The sequence below is a fragment of the Phascolarctos cinereus genome, unplaced genomic scaffold (assembly GCF_003287225.1).
Source record: "Phascolarctos cinereus isolate Bilbo 61053 unplaced genomic scaffold, phaCin_HiC Scaffold_4;HRSCAF=312, whole genome shotgun sequence".
Lineage (NCBI taxonomy): Eukaryota > Metazoa > Chordata > Mammalia > Diprotodontia > Phascolarctidae > Phascolarctos > Phascolarctos cinereus.
In genome coordinates, this window is record NW_027555847.1 from 717,724,524 (window position 1) to 717,741,193 (window position 16,670).

At 51.3% G+C, this 16,670-nt stretch overlaps 1 protein-coding gene across 1 annotated transcript; it reads left to right on the plus strand.

The window, feature by feature from the left end:
• Positions 1-864: 864 nt before the first annotated feature.
• On the plus strand, positions 865-10,339 carry NEFH (neurofilament heavy chain). The gene is made up of 4 exons (XM_078151846.1): positions 865-2,023; positions 4,399-4,598; positions 5,386-5,510; positions 7,800-10,339. Exons 1-4 carry the CDS (start codon positions 865-867, stop codon positions 9,967-9,969), a joined length of 3,654 nt encoding a protein of 1,217 aa, XP_078007972.1. The 3' UTR covers positions 9,970-10,339.
• Positions 10,340-16,670: the final 6,331 nt, after the last annotated feature.

A 16,670-nucleotide genomic window follows, 5' to 3' on the forward strand; every position in this document is an offset into this window, starting at 1 on the left:
CCCCACCCAGGCACTTCCTCGACGCAGCCTCAGTGCACTTGCCCGCCCCATCAGTCCAAGCTCCTCTGCAGTCCCAAGGCAGGGAGTGACCTCAGAGCAGGAACAATGCATTCTTACCCCCTGCCGCCACTCTCTGACTCTTGGGGAACAGAAAAGTGCTGTTCAAGTTGAAATCACTGAACAAAAACCGTCTCCTTCCCGACTGTGCAAGCCTAGGTCCCCCAACATACTTTGCCCAGCTGGTCTCATACATACCTCTCCCTATGGGGATGGGGAAGACTCTGCTTCTAGTTCGTTTTTCTCCCATCCCCCTCTTCTCCCCCTCCCCCACAAACTTCTCCGCAGCAAGGGCAAGTTAATAGTCTCCTGCGAATCTGGGCCGGGGGCTCAAGAAAGAGGACGAAATGACAGACCCTGCCTGGCCACGGAAGACAGAGGGAGAGAGGGAAAGAAGGGGGAAAAAAGGGGGAAAAGAGGAGGTGAGACAGAAAAGAAAGGGAAAGAGGGGAAAGTGAGACATGATAAAAGAACGAGGGAAAGAATAGGGAAAGGAATCTTTGTCCTTTGTAAATGGAAATGTTTGTTAATTGTTAAGTTCATTAAAAAAAATTTAAAAATTGTTAAGTTCACAATGAAAAGAAAAAAGAGAGGAGAGAAGAAAGTGAAGATATCGGAGAAGGGAAAGAGGAATAGAGGAGGGGGGGAGACATAGAGAAGAGTAGAAAGAGGAAAAGGGGAAGGAGGAAAGAAAAATTAAGGGGGGGAGGGAGAAATCTTCCTTGCCATCCTTTGTAAAATGAAATGTCTGTGTTTATTGATAACTGTCAATGAAAAAGAAGAAAGGAGGGAGAAAAGAGAGGGGAGATGAAAGGAGAAAGGAAGGTAAAGAGGAGTAGCTGGAGACCCGGCCAGGGAGGACTAGGGGACTGGGAAGGAGATCTAGAAGAGAGAGAGGGGGGTGGCGGCAGCAGCAGCGGCAGCATCAGCATCAGTGGCAGGGCTGGCAGAGCCTGGCATGAGGGGGAGGGGCAGGACGAGCTCTCCCCCGCCCTCCCCCTCCCCCCGCCCGGGCCGCGTCGAGGAGCCGGGGCAGCTATAAAAGGCGCGGCCGGCGGGCTGCTGCCGCAGTGTCCTCCCGGCCGGCTCCCCGCTCCCCGCACTCCCGGCCCCGGCCCCGGCCCGGCCCGGCCCGGCCCCGCAAGCACGATGAGCTACAGCAGCGCGGACGGGCTGCTGCAGGGCCCCGTGTACCCGCTGCCCCTGCCCATGGGCTTGGGCCGCAAGAGCGCCGCGCTGGTGCGCTCGGCCGCCGGCGGCTCGGCGTCCAGCGGCTTCCACTCGTGGGCGCGGAGCTCGGGCTCGGGCTTCCGCTCCCGCGGCGCGCTGGCCGCCTCGAGCACCGAGAGCCTGGACTCGCTCAACGGCGAGGGCCGCGGGGCGCGCAACGAGAAGGAGCTCCTGCAGGCGCTCAACGACCGCTTCGCCGGCTACATCGACAAAGTGCGGCAGCTGGAGCTGCAGAACCGGCAGCTGGAGGGCGAGGCAGCCGCGCTGCGGCAGCAGCAGGCCGGCCGCTCGGCCATGGGCGCGCTCTACGAGCGCGAGATCCGCGAGATGCGCGCGGCCGCGCTGCGCCTGGGCGCCGAACAGGGCCAGCTGCGCCTGGAGCACGAGCGCCTGCTGGAGGACATCGCGCACGCGCAGCAGCGCCTCGACGACGAGGCGCGCCAGCGCGAGGAGCTGCAGGCAGCGGCGCGCGCGCTGCACCGCTATGCTGACGAGGCGGGCCTGGCGCGCGCCGAGCTGCAGAAGAAGGTGCAGGCGCTGCAGGATGAGGGCGCCTTCCTGCGCCGCCGCCACGACGACGAGGTGGCCGAGCTGCTCAGTCAGATCCAGGCCGCGGGACCCCCAGACGGCCGCGACCTCGTCAAGTCCGACGTGACGTCGGCGCTGCGCGAGATCCGCGCGCAGCTCGAGGGCCACACGGTGCAGAACACGCTGCAGTCCGAGGAGTGGTTCCGAGGTGGGGAGCGGGAGGGCCCCGTGCGCGCGCGCGCGAGCCCGGGAGGGAGGGGGCGGGGCTGCGATGGGAGGGGAGGGGAGGGGCTGGAAGCGCATCCCTGCTCACCTGTTTGCAGGTGTTCTCAGAGGCTGCCCGCTCCCGTGGCCCAAGCTCCACCCTAGCTAGTTCTGATACCCGGCCCTGACCTTAGAAATGGTCCAAGGCCCCTCCCAGCTGTGATCTTCTCTGTTCTAAGGTCCCTCCTAGCCCGGACCTTAGAAATGGTCCAAGGCCCCTCCCAGCCGTGATCTTTAATGTTCTAAGGTCCCTCCGAGCCCTGATCTTCTATGTTCTAAGGTCTTTCCTAGCACTGACCTTAGAAATTGTCCAAGGTCCCTTCCAGCCCTGACCTTGTATGTTCCAAGGTCCCTCCTAGCGTTGACCTTAGAAATTGTCCAAGGTCCCTTCCAGCCCTGACCTTCTATGTTCCAAGGTCCTCCCTAGCCCTGACCTTAGAAATGGTCCGAGGTCCCCCACTTTTGTGGTTGAATGAGGTGGTGTGGGAGGGGCAGCCTTCTTCATCCTAGCTTAGAGCACCTAGCTTCTAGCATTGACTTGACATATTGCAGGGTTCCCATTCTCCCTTCCCTCCTCCTTCTTCTCCCAGAGTTTCCCCTTGGGCCTGAGGACACACCCCCTCTTCCCTGCAGCATAGAGGAAGGAAGGATACAGACATTGCAGGGAGAGAGAGGAGGAGCTGGAGGAACTAGAAATAAGATTGGAGGGGACAGGAGAGGGTCCAGAATCTACATGGCCTTCCCCAGATTTGGCTTTTTTTTAAAGGGGCTCTTTTCTAGGGTAGGAGGTACCCAAATTCTCACAGTTAATCTCTGGTAAAGATGCTACCAATAAGTCCTTTAACTGGCCCTTCCCCCACCCTCATCCCAAGGCTGAAAGAAAACCTGTTTTATGGTTTTTTCTATCCCCAGTCAGCTGAGGCAGCTAGAGATGGGATCTCAAGTCTTCTCATCTCATTTTCTTTGGCCAGTACAAGCCTCATCCAAATTTTGAGTTTTCTGAGCTTCCTTGGACAGTGAGAATGACTGGTCCCTCCCTCCCCCACCCATCCTTTTCCCTGCCCCTATCTGCAGTAAGATGTCTACCCAGAGCTAAGTCATTCTACTTTCCATCTCCATTTGGCCCTCCCCTTTCCTTTGCTCTGCTAAACCTGGCAGAAAGGCCTAGGAAACAAGCTTGGACCTGCCCACCACCTGCCCCCAGCCCTATAGCAAAACTGGTGACCATTCAGGGGAAGTAGACCCTTTTTTGGATATCTGCAGCAAAAGCCAGCCTGTCCTGGGCTCGAGCTACAAGCTTGGACAAACTAGAATCCTTTAGGACACAGAGCTAGCTGACTGGTGTCCCTCCATCTGGGTGTATAAGCTCCGAAAGATCTGGGGCATCTTCTGCATTGTGTCTGGTACCTCCTTAGGGAGAGTACTGGGCACCCACACACACACACACCCACCCACACACACACACACACACACACACACACACACACTCCCTGAATCACCAGCCTGGTCGAGTGGATGGATGGGAAATGGGAATCCTTAGTCCCTCATTCTCTGGTGCTAGACCAGCGAAATCGTTGTGAACAGTCCATTTGAGGCAGCTGTGCAGGGTGACTGTTTCTAGAAGGAAAGGATAACCCTGGTTTCTGGAGAGGGGACTGTGATGTGGGAGTGATCTGACTGATTGCCAACAATATACAAGGTGCCCCAGAGGATGGCTCGGCAACCTTGTTCACCAGCTTTTCAAGATAAGTGACTCAGTATCTTAGACAGGAAGAAGAAAGAAAGTGTCCTCACCAAAGGGACCACCCTAGCCCTTTTGGGAGAAATAGGTCCTGCGAGTACGCAAGGGCCCCTGGGGCTTTGGGGCCAGGGTGTAGGAAGGTGGGGGCAATATCTGCAATGCAGTCCTCATACATCCTGAATTGGGACTGGCTCAGGTTTAGGGGTCTACTAGCTGAGCAGGGCTAATCATGGTGGAGTAATAGGAAGAGCCCTAGACATAGACGGTAACTTGGGTACGAGTTCCAAGCTTACAAACTACAAGCTCAGTAACCTTGGGCAACAATGCCTCTTCCTCGCTCTGGGCCTCAGTTTCCCCATCTATAAGATGAGAGAGTTGGACTAGATCCATCAGACCCTCTTCTAGATTGAAATCCTGTGATCTGGGACATGCAGTGTCAGTCAGTGAGCACTTATTAACCTCCTACTACGTACTAAGTACTGTGTTCTCGCAAGGGGCAGGGGGTTGTAGGTGGAGAATCTAACCTTACCAGCCCCTTGTCTCTGCCCCTTCTACTCCCTGACCCTGGGCTGCCACAGTGAGATTGGACCGCTTGTCAGAAGCTGCCAAAGTGAACACAGACGCCATGCGCTCGGCCCAGGAGGAGATCACTGAATACAGACGTCAGCTGCAGTCCAAGACCACCGAGCTGGAGGCCCTCAAGGGGACAAAGGACTCTTTGGAGAGGCAGCGTTCAGATCTGGAAGACCGCCATCACGCTGATGTCATCTCCTACCAGGTAGTTGCTGGGGCAGGGAGAAAGCCTGGACTGGCATTGTGTCTTTGCTGTGAGACCTTGGGAAAGTCACTTGGGCCTCCACTTTCTCATTTTTCAAATGACCCACTTGGACTGGGGTCTCCTGAAATCTCCATTTCTGGATCCAGTGATCTGGATTCGAGTTCCACCTCCTTGAGTGTGTCACAGCCCCAAGGCTTCCTCTCTATAAAATATGGGTCTTGCCATTAGAGTAGGGATTCCTAACCTAAAATTCTCTTTTAAATTTTTGTGTAATCTTTTGATAAGTGTATTTCAACATCATTGTTCTCCTTTGTAATCTCCTGGTTTTTTAAAAGGTGTTTTCAAACATTATTCTGAGAAGAGGCCCACAGGCTTCACTGAGGTGGGGAGGGGTCCATGCCCCCCCCAGAAGGTGAACAACCTCTGATCCTTTGGTGTTTTAGAACCAGAAAGGATCTTAGAAGTTCATGATTCTATGAGGCTTTCCAGCCTGCTTTACTAGTGACATTCTGTGTTCTGCAGAACTTCTAACATCTGGGAGGGGGCTCTGGGAGAATGGGGGTGCAGCCCTTGCAGAAGGAAATTGTTCTATCCTAGGGGAACATGGGCATTATGCAGGAACTGTCCCTTCCACAAATGACAGTTCAGTCCTGGGACTGCCCTCTTTGAGGTTGGATAGCTGGGACCCACAGTCAGCACTGCCCTCCTTTGGCTGCCAGGAGTGGGCATCTGCATTGCAGAGAGCCAGGGGCCGGCCCTCTGACGCACAGAACCCTTCCCTCCCTAGGAAGCTATTCAGCAGCTGGACAACGAGCTGAGGAACACCAAGTGGGAGATGGCGGCCCAGCTCCGGGAGTACCAGGACTTGCTGAATGTCAAGATGGCCCTCGACATTGAAATCGCAGCCTACAGGTACGTGGCTCTGAGGGCCCCTCTGTGATAGGGGGCACTCCTTCTTCCCTCCTCAGTTAACATCCCATGAGAGGCTGGATTGGGAGAAACACTTCTTAGGCCATTTAATGAGCCCGACTGGGTTGGGCTCACCCACGGTTATGGATGTAGGACCACCAAGGGAGAGCAGGAAGGGACCTTGCAGGTCCGCTAGCCCAAGCCCTCATTTCACAGTTGAACAAACAGTAAAGTGACTAGGCCAAACTCAGCTAGCATTTATATGATCTCATTTGTATGTATTTTTATTTGTATATTTATATGATCTCATTATGTCTTCACAACAACCCTGGGAGAGAGGTACTATTATTATCCCCATTTCAGAGATGAAAAAACTGAGACAGACAGAGGTCACATAACTGGCCTAGGGTCATCCAGCTAGTGTCTGAGGCCAGATTTGAACTCAGGGTCTTCCTGACTCCATGCTTCACCTAACTGCCAGGAAGTGAGTCAGGATTTGAACCCAGGTTCTGACTCCAAATCCATAGCTCTTTTTCCTGAACCTCACTACTTGATAATACTATGCATTTATGTTAGTACTGTACCGTTTACAAAGGGCTCTCATTTGGTTTTGAGCACTTTCCAGAGTTGTGGCAAGAGATGATCGTTTCTGTCCTGTGGGCGTTAGAACATTTGCTTAAATCTAGTTCTTTGGATACATGGCCTCCTTTGAGCTTAACAGCAGCCCTGAGAAGAAGGTGCAGTAGGTAGGAGCCGTCCCCATTTTACAGATAGAGAAATTGAGTTAAATGGCTCTCCCAGAGTCACACACACAGGTAGTGAATGTCGGAGGCAGATCTGGAGCCTAGGTCTTCCTGACTCTCGGCAGAGGGCTCTAGCCAGGCAAGTGGCAAGCATTCATTATGCATCTTCAGGGAATTCCTGGAATTAACACTTCCCTCAACTTAGGGAGCCTGGAGCCTATTTGAGCTGTTTGTGGCCTTTTAAGGCTGATCTTCTGGGCTTTTTTCTCCCCTGCTTACACTTAGAACTCATCAGGGGAGGGTTCAAGGGACCCTATGACTCTTAGAAAGAGTTTACCAGCCCACTGTGGGATCTGTAGGGAGTTGAGAGAGAGGAGCTGTCCAGGGTACCAAAGGTATGTGCAAAGGGAGGCAGGGTATTAAATTCAACCAACATTTGTGAAGCACCTAGTTCATGCAGGCATGGGTTCAGGGGATACAGAAGCAAAAGTGAAGACATTTCCTACCTTCAAGGAGCTTCCCTTCTACAGGATGGTCAGAGTACAGGATTAGGAGCCAGGAGACATAGGTACAAATTCCAGCTCTTCTGCTAGATGACCCCGGAAACCTCACTTCATTTCACTGGACTTTTCTTTCCCCCTCTGTGAAATGGGCATGATTCCACTTGCCTTCCCTCCTTAGCTCACAAAGCTGCCAGGAAGATCACAAGAAATATTGGACTGGCAAAGCATTTCTGCCTAGTAGGCAGAGGAAGGGTCCCTGGTAAAGATGAATATGCAGCCAGAACTCCCTGGCCTTCTCACTGGCAGAATTTGGGAGTGGAAGGCAGGGAATCTGGGCCAGGCTGACTCTGTTCTGCCCTTAGCAGCCCCACTCTAAGAGCAGTGATTGCATGGAGGGTGCAGATTGAAGGAAAAGGAATCTAACTGTGGTCCTTGGTGGTCACAGGCTTCATTGTAGTGTGCACTAAGCCAGGTTTGTATAATGCTTCATATGTCCAGACCACGTAGATATTCATTATGTCATCTGGTGCTCACAAGCCCCTGTGAAGGCTTATTACCTCAGTGGAAGAAATCAAGAAACTGAGGCACACCAAGTTTAGTTGACTTGCAGAAGATCATGGCTAGATAGTGATTGGTCTAGGAATAGAACGTTGGTCTTCTGATTTGATGGGAAAGAAGCGTTGGGAGGAAGGAGCCAGCAGCTTAAACACAGCCCCTGCCAACCTTACCCCTAAAGCTCAGAGGATGGGGAAGAATGAATGAATGAATTGATAGGATGGATGGATGGATGGATGGACGGACGGATGGCTGGATGAAAGAAAATTTGTTAAACATTGTGTCAAGCACTGTGCTAAGTGCTTGGGATACAAATATATATATATATATATATTATATGTTCACCCATGATCATACCTATAGGACCTTGTCCTGAAGGAGAATACATTTTAATGAGGACGAAAACACACATGAGGGAATGGTGGCCAGGGAGGGATGTATAATGATTTCTCCTTCCAGTAACTTCCTCATGCTGTTTCTCCTCCCCACAGAAAACTTCTGGAAGGAGAAGAGTGTAGAATTGGTTTTGGACCAGGTCCTTTCCCCTTTCCTGAGGGACTCCCTAAAGCCCCCGCTGCTTCCACACATGTAAAAGTCAAAAGTGAAGAGAAAATCAAAGTGGTCGAGAAGTCCGAGAAGGAAACGGTTATTGTGGAAGAACAAACCGAGGAGATCCAAGTGACTGAAGAGGTGACTGAGGAAGAGGAGAAGGAAGAAGAGAAAGAAGCAGCAGAAGAAGAAACTGGAGAGAAGGAAGAAGAAGGGGAAGAAGCAAAGTCCCCAGAGAAGGAAACCAAGTCTCCTCCTACAGAGGAGGTCACATCACCAGAGAAGGCCAAGTCCCCCCCTGAGGTCAAGTCTCCAGAGAAGGAAGAGGTCAAGTCTCCAGAGAAGGCCAAGTCCCCTGTGAAAGAAGAGGTCAAGTCACCTCCTGAGGTCAAGTCTCCAGAAAAGGCCAAATCCCCCATGAAGGAAGAGGTCAAGTCCCCCCCTGAGGTCAAGTCTCCAGAAAAGGCCAAATCCCCAGTGAAGGAAGAGGTCAAGTCTCCAGAGAAGGCCAAGTCCCCCACAAAAGAAGAGGTCAAGTCCCCCCCTGAGGTCAAGTCTCCAGAGAAGGTTAAGTCCCCAGAGAAGGAAGAGGTCAAGTCTCCAGAAAAGGCCAAGTCCCCCGTGAAGGAAGAGGTCAAGTCCCCCCCTGAGGTCAGATCTCCAGAAAAGGCCAAGTCCCCAGTGAAGGAAGCAGTCAAGTCTCCAGAGAAGGCCAAGTCCCCCGTGAAAGAAGAGGTCAAGTCACCTCCTGAGGTCAAATCTCCAGAAAAGGCCAAATCCCCAGTGAAGGAAGCAGTCAAGTCTCCAGAGAAGGCCAAGTCCCCCGTGAAAGAAGAGGTCAAGTCCCCCCCTGAGGTCAAATCTCCAGAAAAGGCCAAGTCCCCAGTGAAGGAGGAGGTCAAGTCTCCAGAGAAAGCCAAGAGCCCAGTGAAGGAGGAGGTCAAGTCTCCAGAGAAAGCCAAGAGCCCAGTGAAGGAGGAGGTCAAGTCTCCAGAGAAAGCCAAGAGCCCAGTGAAGGAGGTCAAGTCTCCAGAGAAGGCCAAGAGCCCAGTGAAGGAGGAGGTCAAGTCTCCAGAGAAGGCCAAGAGCCCAGTGAAGGAGGAAGTGAGGTCCCCTGCAGACATCAAATCCCCTATAAAGGCTAAATCCCCAGAAAAGGAAGACGTAAAATCCCCTGAGAAAGAAGACAAGGAGAGCGCCCCAAAGAAAGAAGCGATAAAGTCCCCTGGCGCACCTGTCAAAGAAGAAGGAAAACCTCAGGAGGCTAAAGTGAAAGAACCCCCCAAGAAGACAGAGGAGGAGAAAGCCCCAGCCAAAGCAGAAGAAAAAAAGGACAGCAAGAAAGAGACACCCAAAAAGGAGGCTGAGGAGAAACCCAAGGAACCTCAAGTGGGAACCAAGACAGAAGGAGCTGAGAGCCAGAAGGCAGCCCCAGCCCCGGAGCCTCCTTCGGCCCCTGCAAAGGGGGAAACCAAAGAGAAGGAGCCGGCAAAGCCCCAAGAGAAGAAGGCAGAGGAGAAAAAGGGGCCAGAGCCACCCAAGGCAGAGAGCGACCCCAAAGCCCCCAGCCAGCCAGCTGCGAAGGGACCCGAGAAACCAAAGCCAGAGGAGAAGAAAGCAGAGGAGAAGGCAACTGAATCCCAGAAGCCCGAAGAGAAACCCCACCCTGACCCAGAGCCAAAGAAGAGGGCAAGGCCCCTCCCAAAGAACCTGCCAAAACAGAGGCCCCCAAACCCAGCAAGCCCAAGACCGAGAAGGTGGAGAAATCCTCCAGCACCGACCAGAAGGAGAGCAAACCCTCTGACGAGAAAGCCAAGAAGGGCGATAAGTAGCCAAGGGAATCAGGTATGGCAACACCCACATGGAGCAGCCAAAGAAACTCGGACGGGTCAATCAACTCTAATTTATTTTATTCCTGCCTCCCGCAAGAGACTGCCCTCAGACTGCAGGGCACCCTCCTTTTCCAAGCTGGAATTCCTGGTAGCAGTACATAGGAAAAGAGGGAGACAGGAAAACCAGATCCCCCTCCCCCTGGAGGTCCCCAGCCCCCAGCCCTCAACCCTCACCGACGATGGTCAACTATGTTATGATAGCTTAACTAGCAGAATGTGATATATGCCGAATGCCACATGTAAACACTTGACTATTTAAAACTGCCCCTCCCCCTCCCAATAAGTGCATTTATTTCCTGTATGTGCAATCAATCGATGGACAAATGCAATAATGAATGTACGCACCGTTAGAAGACGCATTATGCTTGAGATGTCTTAAAATGGTACGGATGCCTTTTTTTGTTCATTTTCCAAAGGAAATCTGTCGGCCCCCCTGGTGCGGACACGGCTCTGCTGGAGGGTGGGCCCAGAGGATGCAGGGTCAGCCACAGTGTCAATCATGCCACAAACTCAGAGGAGCACTGTTCAACTTGAGGCCACTTTCAATTGCTTGTGTGCAATAAAACAAGAGTGCTTATAAAAACGGAGAACTCCCGCTATTTGATTTCTTTTTTCCGGAGGAGGATGGTGGGGAGGGGATGAAGGGAGAGAGGAAGCAGCTAAGATTCCATGGAGGTCCTAGCTATCCAGGCTAGGGAGGCAGGTCTAGCTGGACCTGGGAACCAGGGGCCTTGGGTTTTAGTCCTAGCTCTAGCCACATGACCTTGGCCAAGTCCTTTTAGCCCTTGTATGTGACAGAAGTTGCCTTCATATTTCTGGTAACAAATGATGAATGTTCTTTGCTGCTGGTGTGAGTTTGTGCCTTGCTTTTCTGTTAAATGGGGGTGGGCAAGGTAAGCTGCCTACCGCAGGGAGTTGTCAGGATCCTCTGGGCTCATGAGATGGGGAGTTATGGAGTGGGCCCACCTAAATGGGAGGCATTTCCCATGAGGGAGATCAAGTTGCTTCCACGTCTTTGCTATAGGGAAGAGGAATCTTCTCAGCTGGTGACTGTGGGGAGCTCATTCGGCTCTGAGTGGGGGATGGGGGCTAATGCCAGTGAATTAGGCCCAACTGCTCACTAGCGGTCATTTACCTGGACCGTGCCAAGCTTTGGAAATATAGCTCTACCTCTTCCTGCCTGGGGTACCTCGGCAAGCTGCCTACTCTTCTGGGGACTTGATTTCCTCCATAACACGAAGAGATTGGACTAGGGGGTCCTTTCTTGTTCCAAACGCCATGATCTTCATCCCTTTTCTTGCTCTTAAGACTACGTCTCCCTATCTCAGCCAGGCTGGAAGGGCTTCAACTGCTCTCAGGCCTGATCGCAACACTGACAGGGACAGAAAGTTTCATCTGCTCTGCTTCTGACCTGGGCTGGCTGACCCCTCCTTAGGCAGCCTGGTGGCCCTCCACTCCCTGGGCTCACTCTCTTGGTACCAGACCTACTGCAGACACCTGACTGGCTCATCCCTACTGCAGCTCAGTACTCCTGAGCTCAAGCATCCCAGTAGCCTCAACCTCCCCCAGCAGCAGGGCCAATAGTCCTGACACATTCTACCTGGCCCTCCCCCATCATGATGCTTTGCCACGTGGCTGAGGGGCTACAGCCACATATTGGGACCCAAGCAAACAGAATCAAACATCTTTGAAGTAAGGAAGGAAAGCGATACTCCTGACAGAAACACAAACATTTCAGGTAGAACAAATGGAATTTTCTTTCCACTGGATGTGAGCTTTGAACCTGTATGCCCCAAGGCCTACCTCACCTTTTGGTTTCTGTTAGATATTTTTCCACTTGGGACAGGCTTAAAATAAGAATACCCTGGGTACAGTCAAGGAATTCGGCTGTCTTAGAGTTTGAATAAATTTGCTTATAAAAGCCATTTACTAGTTGTTTCAATGGTACCTGCCACTGAAGTTAAAGCCTTAAAGTGAATGTGGATTTAATGTGCTAATAGAACTCATTTCTTTAAGGCTTTAAGATTCACAAAGCACATTTCACACAACCAGAGATAGGAATGACATGCATGCTCATCCCCATTTTATAGATAAGAAAACTGAGGTCATGAGCCCAGAGTCATAGAATCCCAGAATCTGAGCTCAGAGGGCTCTGAGTCGAAGCCATACACAAATGGAGCCTCACTAGAACATCCCTAGAGGAGACCCAAGTGTTGTGAGGGATGGCGTGTGGCTCAAAGGGAGGCAGAATGGACATCTACAGCCTCTTCTCCCCAACCCTTCTCCAAGGGACACTTTCATTCCTGCCAGGAGGGGAAGCAGGAGGTTGGGGCCAGAGGTCACTGCTCTGCTCACCTCTCCTCAGAGAGACAGGGGTACTGGGCTGGAATTATATCTTCCTGCTCTTTTAAAGGCTGGTCATCTCAGGAATATGATCAAGTTCAACTTAACTTCTGATCACTTTGTCATTATTATTGGGGGGAAGGAGGATCCCAAGTTTTACATCTGAGGGTTGTCCCCTTTCCCATGAAATACCAGCTCCACAATGAACACACAAAGCAAATAGCAAAGAAAACATTTATCCCCATTGGTAGCAAAACAAAAAATCAGAGAAGGTATACATAGGAGACTGTATGCTGGACAATACTGAGTGAAGTTCTCATTGTGACAGCAAGATAACTCAGCTGAACCAAGAGAGAAAGAAAGTCCTGGATCTCTCTCGAGGGGAAACTTCCTGAAGTCTCAAGTGTAGCTAGCTGGGAACAGAAACATAATGGAGACTGTCTGCTCCTCTCATGTTTTCCTAGAATCTTTTCCTTCAGCAACCTGAAGTGGGATTGACTTCTTCCATCTTCTGTCTTGAAGCTGGAAGCCAGAAGCACCCAAAGCAACTCAGTGCTTGAAGAGCCTGAAGAAGACAGCTCTTGAAGAGTCCCAAAGGAACTGGAGGAAGCTGGAATTCTCCTGGAGGTCTCTGACCTTGACTCTCATGCAGAGCAGGGCATTCATTTCCATCCATAAGGAGACAGTCTCCTTATGGCTTTGGGACAGGGATTACATAACTGACAAGTAGTCATTCAGCTTCTGCTTGGATCCTTCCCAGAAGGTGGGGATCTCACCATCTCTCACAAATCACACAGGCAGGAAAGGGGAAGAGCCAGGATTAAAATCCAGGTCTTCTCACCCCAAATCTAGGCACTCTTTCCGCTATACTCCAAGGAGTTTGTGATATCACTGACATGAGTTTTCTGTCTTTCCAAGCTCACTTAATTCTAGTGTCTTCCTTCTGTTATTTCCTACTTATCCTGTCTGCAGCATGTTTATACATAATTGTTTACTTCTTGTCTTCCCCCATTAGATTGTGAGCTCCTCTAGGGCAGGGCCTGTCTTTTGACTTTCTTTGTATTCTCAGGGCTTAGCACAGTGCCTAGCATATAGTAGGTGCTTAATAACTGATTGCTTGTCTAGGAAGATAGATCACAACCCAATCATGCCTCCGCACCCTTGGCAACTGTCATTCATATCCTTCCACAAATTTGCTGCAAAGGTTCTGTTTGACATGCTGGACAGACTTCTCAAGTTCTCTTGTCATTATGTGGATGCCCATGGGAACATGCACATTGCCTCTCTTTCTTGTTGCTATGTGACTGGGTCATCCTTATTTCCCCCTCCATTACTATGTCTATCTCTCTCTCTCTCTCTCTCTCTCTCTCTCTCTCTCTCTCTCTCTCTCTATCTATCTATCTATCTATCTATCTTATCTATCTATCTATCTATCTATCTATATCTATATCCATCTCTATATCTATCAATCTATATCTATATATCTATCTATATGTAGATATAGATATAGACATCTCAGGTGACAATCTGGACAGAACCTCTGGATAATTCCTTGTTCATAACAGGCTGTGACTTCACGCCCATTCTTTGCCTTCCTCTTCAGTTACCCTGTTGAGTAATGTTCAATTTCAGATCTTCCAGGACTCTCAGACCCTTCCCACAACATAAAATTCCATGCAGTTGTCCTATGCGGTCCTCTGTGGAGGAGTTACAAAGAGGCATACAGGCTAGGTGGGGCAGAGGCTAGAGACCAGGCAGAGCAGCAGATGCTGAGAAGAGACAGAGCAGGCTGGAAAGGGGTCAATCCCTGTCTTTATCCCCATTTGTCAGATTGAACAGGGTCTGAGGTCCTTTTCAGCTGAGTTACTATGACCACTCCTAGGACCTTGAGCCAGAGCTCTTGGCCTCCAAGACAAGGCTGTGCTTTGGGGATATTAACTCCAGTTCCAGGGAGTTCTTGTTGGAGGGGAGCTATTGGAAACAAATTGTTTTTCAGAATTACTAAACCCCTTGGGAAATTAGTTGTTGTTCAGCCATTTTAGTTGTTTCACTCTTCTTGACCCCATTTGGGGTTTTCTTGGCAAAGACACCGGAGTGGTTTGCCATTTTCTTCTCCAGCTCATTTTACAAATGAGGAAACTGAGGCCAACAGGGTAAAGTGACTTGTCCAGGGTCACTCAGCCAGTGAATGTATGAGGCTCGATTTGAACTCAGGAAGATGAGTCTTCCTGACTCCAGGCCTGGCACAGTATCCACTGTGCCACCTTGCTGCCCTTGGGAAATGCACTGCAGGAATTGTATCTGGTTGACTCTGGCTGCTTCACTATTGTTGGGTCCATACATTTCAGGCTGGAAAAAGACACAGGGAGAGGAATCTTGCTGCTGTCAGCTTCATTGAGGCATCTTTGGTGCCACTCGATGACACTTGACACTTGAGGATACAGTGAGACTTGAGGAAGGAGATTTCAATAGACTAAGGAACTGGATACTAAAAGGACAGACAGGGAAACTGACATCCTCTCTTCAGGGATATTCTTGTGGATTAGGGAGAAATGGTTTCTCTCCTTCTTCCCTGTAATTCTGCCAGAGAAATGATAGCTCTGGAAGGGACCTCAGAAGCCAGGCAGTCTAACCACCTTCCTCTTATAGAGAAAACTGAAGCCCAGAGAGGGATCACCAAGTAGTAAGCAACAGAATCAAGATTTGAACCCAGGACCTCTGTCTGTAAAGTCGATGCTCTTTTCACCATACCACAAGACACTATGGTGCTTTGGAAAAGCTGTCCTGGGAGCTGAGCTGTAGTTCCATCTTCTTCTACTAAACTGCATCACTTTGGCCAAGTCATTGTCTCCAGGCCTCAGTTTCCACTTCTGTAAAATAAGGGCATTGCACTGGCTCATCCTTTCGCTGTTCAGTCGTTTTTCAGTCGCGTCCAACTCTTTGTGACTCCATTCAGGGTTTTCTTGGCAAAGACACCAGAGTGGTTTGCCATTTCCTTCTCCATCTCATTTTACAAATGAGGAAACTGAGGCCAAGAGGGTAAAGTGACTTGCCCAGGGTCACTCAGCTAGTAAGTGTCTGAGGCTGGATTGGAACTCGGGGCCTCCTGATTCCAGGCCCAGTGCTCTGTGCACTGCACCACCCAGCTGCGTCATGGGTCAGCTCTAAGGCAGCCAATTTAACAGGTAAGCGCCTGTCATGTGCAAAACACTGGGCTTGTCTCTAGGGGGCGCTCCTTGCCCTTATGTGCTAACACATACCTGCGCTTAGGTAGATGAATACGAAATATTCACAACTTAGATACAAAGTATTTGGAGAGGGAGGCGAGTATTAACTGTACTTGGGGGGGGGGGTAGGTCAGGAAAGGCCTCATTTCAGACTTGAACTGAGTCTTTCAGCCCCAGTGGCTGGGCTCTGAGTAAATGGTATGAACATACAAGAAGAAGGGATCTTCTCCAGATGGTGGGGAGAGCCAAGAAGAGGACGAGAGGGACGTCAGCTGCAAAGGGGAATGCAACACACACCGCAGGCACTGAGAGCTGACCTTCATTGGATGGAGGGAGGAACGGATGGATGGAGGGATAGATGGATGAAAGCCAAGAAGAGGATGAGAGGGACCTCAGCTTCAAGGTTGAATACAATGGAGACCACAGGCACTGAGAGCTGACCTTCATTGGATAGAGGGATGGATGGAGGGAGATATGGATGGCGGGATGGATGGATGGAAGGAGGGATAGATGGAGGGAGGGATGGATGGCAGGATGGATGAATGGAGGGAGGGAGGGATGGAGGGATGGATGGCGGGATGGATGGATGGAAGGAGGGATGGATGGCGGGATGGATGGCAGGATGGATGGATGGAAGGAGGGATGGATGGCGGGATGGATGGAGGGAGGGAGGGATGGTGGGATGGATGGATGGAGGGAGGGATGGATGGTGGGATGGATGGATGGAGGGAGGGATGGATGGTGGGATGGATGGATGGAAGGAGGGATGGATGGAGGGAGAGATGGATGGCGGGATGGATGAATGGAGGGAGGGAGGGAGGGAGGGATGGAGGGATGGATGGATGGAGGGAGGGATGGATGGAGGGAGGGATGGATGGAGGGATGGATGGAAGGAGGGATGGATGGAGGGAGGGATGGATGGAGGGAGGGATGGATGGCGGGATGGATGAATGGAGGGAGGGAGGGATGGAGGGATGGATGGCGGGATGGATGGATGGAAGGAGGGAGGGATGGCGGGATGGATGGCGGGATGGATGGATGGAAGGAGGGATGGATGGTGGGATGGATGGATGGAAGGAGGGATGGATGGAGGGAGGGAGGGATGGTGGGATGGATGGATGGAGGGAGGGATGGATGGCGGGATGGATGGATGGAGGGAGGGATGGATGGTGGGATGGATGGATGGAAGGAGGGATGGATGGAGGGAGGGATGGATGGATGGCGGGATGGATGGAGGAATGACTGCTCTCAAACTCCACATCTTCTCAGGATGAAAAAGATTTCCATAGGCTGCAGCTCCTTTACCTTTTGTGTCAGGGACCCTTTTGGCAGTCTACTGAAGCTTATGGAC

Excerpts from the sequence above, each read along its gene's own strand:
- NEFH (XM_078151846.1), top strand. The coding sequence starts at position 865 with ATGAAAGGAGAAAGGAAGGTAAAGAGGAGTAGCTGGAGACCCGGCCAG. Across the intron at positions 2,024-4,398 it reads GTCCGAGGAGTGGTTCCGAG|TGAGATTGGACCGCTTGTCA; the intron begins GTGGGGAGCGGG and ends GGGCTGCCACAG. Across the intron at positions 4,599-5,385 it reads CTGATGTCATCTCCTACCAG|GAAGCTATTCAGCAGCTGGA; the intron begins GTAGTTGCTGGG and ends TTCCCTCCCTAG.